This window comes from Eucalyptus grandis, chromosome 1 (genome assembly GCF_016545825.1).
Source record: "Eucalyptus grandis isolate ANBG69807.140 chromosome 1, ASM1654582v1, whole genome shotgun sequence".
NCBI lineage: Eukaryota > Viridiplantae > Streptophyta > Magnoliopsida > Myrtales > Myrtaceae > Eucalyptus > Eucalyptus grandis.
This window is the reverse complement of record NC_052612.1, coordinates 34,649,124-34,656,729: the sequence shown is the minus strand read 5'-3', so window position 1 is coordinate 34,656,729 and position 7,606 is coordinate 34,649,124. Positions and strand designations below refer to the sequence as shown.

The window sequence follows — 7,606 nt, the reverse complement described above, 5'->3', positions numbered from 1 at the left end:
TTACTGAGAAACGGGGCTTGCCGCCGCACTGGCGCAGATTGCGGGGTTCTGCTTGCCGGAGATCGTGGGCTTGACATTGGAACATACGGATGTAGCAGGACCCTCGGGACCATGGTACGCGATATCGATGTCGCTGATCTCCACCTCCGTGCACGGGAGTCGGCTGCTACAAGCAAGAGTAACTGCGGCTTGTGTTGAAGAAGTTCCCCGGATTCTGCTGAAGCTGACGTTGCTTATCTTTATCTGGGACGGAGCCTGAAAAAATCGCATGGAACAATCGAAAACTGAACCTCAGGTCAAAACGCACGATCGTATGGCAAGTATCCTATGAGAATGGTTCTTTGGTTACCTGCGATTTGCACTGATTCCATGGGCAGTACTGCTGATCTATGATGACCGGGTTTCCAACATTGTCCAGTGTAATATCCTCGAAATGCATATCCGATGCGGTTCCGGCAGGAGAAGCAGGCCATGTTTTGATCCTAAGGCCGTTCATCGTGCCAGTCATCGTGCAGTTCTTTACATGAAGGCCGGTCACAGGCTGTTCATTTGGGTATTTTCCAAGACTCCCTACACTAATGCCATGACCAGGCCCGCAAGTTACTCCTGTGATGGTCATTTGCTCACTGCCATCACCGATGGAAATGCAATCATCCCCGGTCTTGATGCCGGTGTCGATAATGTTGATCCCAGTCGAGCGACCAATGTGGATTCCATCCGTGTTGGGACTATCTCCGGGTGCGGTGATGGTAACATGTTGGAACGTGAGATTTTTGCAGTTCAAAACATTCACGTGGAACTGTTTGCTGTCGAGGGAAGTTATGTCCTTGACCATGCCATTGGTGACAGAGTCGAACCGTATGTTCTATTCATTTCAAACAAGGTAAATAGAATTAATGTCTCCATATAGCGAGAATTGCAGACAAAGACTTCGCTGATTATTCAGCTGTGAAAATTGATGTACTACTCTTTAAAGTTTTCAATTGAAGGCACTATAATTTTGCAGTTAACAATCTAAAATGAAGATCGAAACAAGCTTACTATAGGAAGGGTCACGCAATCCGTCTTTAGGTTGCAGTCATTCTTCGTCCACGCCGTTTTCCCTTGACCGTCAAAAGTTCCACTACCTGACAATGTGAGCAGGTCGACGCCCCGGAACGCGACCCACCCATCGGTCTTCATTTGTGCAGGATCTGCAGGGGCCTGGAGTGTGCCATCGACCTGGACCTCGATCGAGCTCTTGCAAGGACCTTCTAAGACCACTTCCCGCAACACGTATGTCCCCGCCGGTACCAGGACTTTGCTGGCCTCTGTTGCCGCGCAGGCCTCTTTCCATGCGCTAACCAAAGCCTTTTGAGCAGAAAATCAACATCAGACTAGATAATTCACACAATATCCACAGGACTGACAAGAATGATTGCCTCGGAGATATTCCGGTACCTGGGTGATATCTGAACTCGTGCCACCGCCCGCACCATATTTCGTGATATCACAAACTAGGGACCTAGCTGTGGAAGCAAAGAACAGAAGCGCAATTGCAGCAGGTAAAATTGATATTTTGCCCATTTCTACCCACTGCTGTCTCCTTTCCTCGGCTTCCTCGTTATAGATCCCTCGCTAAGAACAGTTGAGATATTCATAACTTGCACAAATGCCCCTTTTATAATCGAGTGCGGCAGCTCGAAACAACATGAAGTTTGAACTATAATTAGCCACTCCATTGTGAAGGGTTCAATTCCTGTGGCTTGACTTGGAGATACTATTATTGGCTAGTCTCTCACATTATGGATGTTGAAGATTGATTTGAACTAAATAAGGCCAAGCATAAGAATAGTTTGCAAATGGACGATAAAGAGATGAGCAAGGGCCATGAAATTCCCGTCAATAGTCCGATAAACTCTCAGGGTTGTTATCCTCCTCAGTGAACTGAGGAATGACCCGTGAAATGAACTATCCTCTTCAATTTTTCAGAAGTGTTGCCTGACTTTCAATGGCTCTACCTCTCCAGATTTCTTCTAGTTTGAATCCTTAAAGCGAACATAGTTCGAGCTTGAGCAACATCGCCTGACTTAATATCTCGTTCCACACCCGGATAGTACATGGTCCTATGAGGCAATTGTATTCGCCGGAGGTCTCTAAATTCGAGGTCCGCGAAGAACGTATTCAGGTTCAAGAAATGCAAAATAGAGCAATCCCAGTAGAAGAACCCATTAGCGACAGGATAATGGAAAAAGGAGTACTAAAAGATCTGTGCAAAATCGGCGTCGAGTTTCCTGAAACTGCAAAACCAATATCTTATCCTAAGTAGTGAACTAGTACTGGCAAATAAGGATAAACTGAGTGGTTAGACAATCAAAATGAACAATCAACGAACATTGGATTATAAGCAGCTTCCCAACATTGTCACTTTCAGCAATATTCCTCCAATCTTGTAGAATATCAGGGTCAGAGGTTATATCATTGGGCAGATTCGGACAGATCCGGAGGTCGGGCCTAAAGTGTCGCCCAAATTTGCCAATATCATAATTCATATAGGGAGTTTGCAGCCGAGCCAAGACCAAAGATAGTCTTTCTCATGTAAGGCCTTGGCCGAACCCGGCATGGGCAGGCTGCATGGCCGTGCTGGCGTCGATAGCCTCTCAAACACAAGTAGTGTCGTTCATTAGAAGCTTGGAAAGATATCGATACCGTTTTTCATAAGTGGAATATATACAGAACTCTGATGAACACATGTACAGAAAAATTTGTTACAATAACCCGCCAGTGCTCAAATTGTTATCTATATCGCGGTTTTTTGCTCCCCTTCTTTTATTTTCCTACCAGTTGTATTCGCCTCTGGAAAATAAACAGCGCCTACGGACTCCTTTTTCATTCTCGGGAAATTCAAAACGAGGTTCTGTTTTCGCTGGCCTTTGTGATTCTGTAGATAAAGTCATCGATGGTTATACTCCCGAGTTCCCCGCCAAATCTAGACCTGACCGTCACGGTTCCAGTTTCGACTTCCTTGGGGCCCACGACTGCCATCAATGGTATCTTCTGCTTCTCGGCATTTCTGATCAGTTTTGGCAAGCGCTCACCATGACAAACTTCAGCTCTAACCTCATTCTTTTTCAATTTTCGCGTCACCTCATTGCAGAAATCAAGCTGCATTAAACACGAGCAACTTAGTTTGAGAGGGAGACTGAACCAAAGGAAATTGACATGACGGTGTTGAATCACCCTCCAGAGGCTACACATGCCCAACAGATCATAGCCAAGAAAGTTCTTGCTGGGTTCTCACCTGGTTGTCCGTAACTGGCAAAATTCGAGCTTGTATTGGAGAAAGCCATAATGGAAAATCTCCTGCATAGTGCTCTATAAGGACCCCAAAGAACCGCTCAAGCGATCCAAGCACTGCCCTGTGGATCATGATAGGCCGCTTCTTCTCTAAATTTGAGTCCACATAGGTAATATCAAACCGCTGGGGAAGATTAAAGTCAACCTGCAGATGATAAAATGGAGTCACCGATAAATGAAAAGCTCAAGCAAGATACTTGAGATAAAATGAATGCTTAGTCCTGATTCAACCATATGGTAACCATCATCTCTCTATTTTTAATCTTATAGTCAGCCCATTCTGGACAAAACAACCCATAAAAGCGTGCATAAGTATAAAGAGAATCATTCACTAAAACCATCCTTTCAAAGTCTAAACTCGCGTTAAAACTCAGCTTGCTTGAGTTCTGAATGCTTAGAAGTTACCTGTATGGTCGAGCACTGCCACTTCCTTCCAAGAGCATCCTCAATCTTAAGATCAATCTTTGGACCATAAAATGCACCGCCACCTTCATCAATTTGGTAGCTCCATCCTTTGTCATCTAAAGCTTCTCTAAGAGCAGTTGTAGCCTTGTCCCATATATCATCATCCCGACAGCTTTCTCTGGTCTGGTAGATAGATTAACCTCGTATTTGCTAAAGCCAAACTGGAGTAAAATTCTTTCTGTGAGGTCCAGAACTCCCCTGATTTCACCTCTGATTTGATCTTCTAGACAAAATATGTGGGCGTCATCCTACCAAATATAAAAAGAATACAGATAGCCTAATCAAATTCACTATTTAGGGCATTCATATAAATGATCCAATTGAGGAAAAGAGATGATGCTAAAAGGAAAGGACATCCTAAACTTCTCTTCATACCATACATAAATGGACATCTTATAACCAAGGGGCCCAAAGTGTGGACCAACATATAATTGAATACATACAGAGCACTATCATAAACAATGAAGCAATCTTTCCTAATCATATAATGCAATAAAATACACCTCCAAAGTTCAATTGAAATGACAAGCTAAATGCCCTGTGGGATCAGTATCACAAACCTGTGTGAAACCTCTTACACGAAATAGCCCATGTAAGCTTCCAGACAACTCATATCTGTACACTGTTCCCAACTCTGCAACCCTGATGGGAAAATCACGATAAGAGTGGAGCTTCCTTTTGTAGACCAATATGTGATAGGGGCAATTCATAGGACGAAGCTGGTAGAGGTCATCCTCAATGTTCATCTGGTCATACATATTTTCTTTGTAAAAGTCCAAATGACCACTGGTCTTCCAAAGATGTGCCCTTGCGACGTGTGGAGTATACAAGAGATCATAACCGTGTTCCATATGAATCCTCTTCCAGGAGTCCTCAATAATGTGTCGTATAATGGCACCTTTTGGATGCCAGAACACCAATCCTCCACCAGCTTCTTCCTGCAAATAATCAATTGAGAGATGCAAAAAATTTGGAAGTAAGATTTCATATTGCATAAAACTATTGCGCCAACTTCAGATTTTTCATAAACAGTAAGATGAAATATGGTGAAGTTCATTTGTTCAAAATATGAAGTACTATAGTGTCCTGCAAAATGATTTACCTGAATGGAGAAGAGATCGAGATCTTGGCCAATGCGCCTGTGATCCCGGCGTTTTGCCTCCTCTTTAAAGTGAAGATATGCTTTCAACTGTTCCTCGTTCTCCCAGGCCGTGCCATAGATCCTCTGCAGCATTTGTCTCTTTTCATCTCCCCTCCAGTAAGCACCAGCAAGAGACTCCAGTTCGACAGCTTTCCGATTAATGTTTCCCGTAGATTCAACATGAGGACCAGCACACAGGTCCCACCATTCATTTCCTATAAAGAACACAAGAGGAACTTAAAATAATTCCTGCATTTAAATGAAAAAAAGAATATTTCACCAACTCCATAGAAGGAAGCAGATTATCAAGTCTATGAATGACAACCCACAAGACAAGTCTCTCTCTCACACGCACGCGCAGTGAGGCACTACATAGTACAGCTAAGCTACAGCATGCAACACAAATTTTAGTTGCCTAATGTTTCTATGCATTCATGTCAACTGAATAGAAAAAGGGTGTTATCGCACCTTAACAAATAGAAAAGTTTTTGCTTGTGCAAAACTTTTTGCACTCTGTCAAAAGCTTTCTCTCAGGGTGGGTGAAAACAAGAGATCTAATTAAATCAAAAACACTTTTGAGTCACGGGAATAATTACAATCCATGAATTATAACCAAAGGACATCATTAAATCAGTTGCAAAATGGAGCAGGCACTGACAAAATAACGAGGCTTACCAATATGATATATGGTAATCGGTTCTTCCTTGATACTTTCCAGTATCTCCATTTTGTAGGGTTCATTCATCGCCGTAATTCTTCTCTGAGCTTCATCTTTGGAAACTTCTTCTCTTACAAGGGGTAAATTTTTCCCAATGATACGGTCCTACAGATTATGTAAGAAGTAAATCTGTGCCCTGAAAGCATACGTGAATGAATAATCTCCGAACACTTATTCAATTAGTAAAACCAATTCTTGAAAATGAACGAGGCAAAATGAGAAAAACACCAGCATTGATTGAGTATCTTTTGCTCACCATTTCCTTCTTAATTCTCTTCAAATCTTTATCTGTCAATGGCTCCATATCAAAATCATAATAAAATCCATTGTCTATCCATGGCCCGATCGTCACTTTCGCATCTGGGAAGAGCTTTTGAACAGCCATGGCCATCACATGCGCGCACTGCATTCAAATGCTACTCGCAGTTGGTCATAAAAAGAATCGCACAATCAAATCAACTATCCACAAAATCACCAATTGATGGATGCCGCAATTCATTCTGAGATTATCTTAAAATTCGAGAATCCGCCATCTCTTACAGCCAGACATCTTCAGGAAAAAGAAAAAATGCAGCTTGACTATGAACCAGATTGAAAGCATGCTCTAAATGCATAATTAACTGAAGCATTTCGGATACACCACCATCCCCCAAACGCCGATTCAACGACAGTTCACTGAAAAAACCCAAACTTGATGCAAGTTTTGAAATCCCAAAGTCTAACAGTAGCTTCACAATTCACAACACATCACTAGTATCCGTAATTCTAGAGAGACATAACCAAGAACATCTAATCAACCGAAAGAAAAAAAAAAAAAGAAAAAAAAAGGTTAAAGGCATTTATGAGCTCCGATACCGTGTGGCGAATTCGCAGAAGCCTATCCGACGACTCGTTGGTGGGCAAGACGATCCTCTCCTCCTCTCCTTTCCGGGTCTCTTCCAAGCTCTCGGCCTCGCGCGTGCTCGCGGACTGAGCCGCCGACTCCGTGGCCACGGCACAGCGCACCGAAGGGGCCCCACCCCATTTCTCGCCGCGGACTCCCGAACCCCCGAGCCCGCTCGCCGCGAGCCGCCTCGGGACCGACGGAACGAGGCGTTTCGCGGCCGAGAGGGCGGGGATTCGAGGAGGGCGAGAAGAGGAGGGGCTCGAGAGGAGGACGGAAGAGGAGAGAGGATGGGACGTGGCCATCCAGTGGACAGCGAACATGGCGGCCTTCGCTCGGAGCGGAGGGAATGCTTCCTCAGCTAAATCCTTGATTCTTGATGATGATGTTGCTCTGCGAAGTTGCCAAGGTTTGTGTCGTGTGGCAGAGATTGTGCGAGCGGGACGAGGTAACGTTTCGACGGTTGCATAGGAAATTCCGAACCGGGTTTGAGTTTGACCCACGAATGGGCTTTTTTTTTCTTTTTTTCTTTTTATAAACGCATTGGAAATTTTAGTATTCATAGTTAAATTCTAAACTTTCAAAAGATAAAATCGAATTATAAAACGTCAGCAAATATTTACGCTTCCACGATTGCTTCGGTGCTTTAGTTCTTCCATGGTTCCTCCTTTCTACTTATAGGGCCAAAGCGACTTGATTCTTGGGCTTTTGCTGATTGGATTTATTTGAAGAGCCACTTTGACTAATTTATAATAAATTTTTAGCAACACAAATTGTTAGTGACACTTAAGTGATTGATTTTATATTAATACGGTACTTAAGTAATTAAAAAAAAAAGATTACGATACTAAAGCAAACACTGAACGAAAATTATGACGTCATCCCCGCACACATCTTTGCTCAGCACAGGTTTTGAAAGTCTAAGTATAGTATTCGTAATTTTCCCTTGATGTGGTAATAATCATGGCTTCTAGAATAACTAGGGTCAGACAAATCACATTCAGAAAAGTCTTCCTGGATATTTATCTTGAGTAATTGGTTCATAACTTCCCAATTTCTGCCT

At 43.2% G+C, this 7,606-nt stretch overlaps 2 protein-coding genes across 2 annotated transcripts; both read right to left on the bottom strand.

The window, feature by feature from the left end:
• On the bottom strand, positions 1–1,566 carry LOC120286503 (exopolygalacturonase-like). Its single transcript, XM_039298749.1, has 4 exons — positions 1,441–1,566; positions 1,042–1,350; positions 350–865; positions 1–255 (listed from the first exon to the last, which is right to left on the bottom strand). The coding sequence occupies exons 1-4, from the start codon at positions 1,564–1,566 to the stop codon at positions 1–3; spliced, it is 1,206 nt and encodes a 401-aa protein (XP_039154683.1).
• A 1,073-nt stretch (positions 1,567–2,639) lies between these two features.
• LOC104434853 (threonine--tRNA ligase, chloroplastic/mitochondrial 2-like) lies at positions 2,640–6,935 on the bottom strand. Its single transcript, XM_039305906.1, is given in 9 exon segments — positions 2,640–3,144; positions 3,281–3,481; positions 3,742–3,905; positions 3,908–4,049; positions 4,362–4,739; positions 4,904–5,157; positions 5,618–5,765; positions 5,917–6,063; positions 6,516–6,935. Coding segments are annotated over 9 exon segments (2,046 nt in total). The 5' UTR covers positions 6,867–6,935; the 3' UTR covers positions 2,640–2,883.
• Positions 6,936–7,606: the final 671 nt, after the last annotated feature.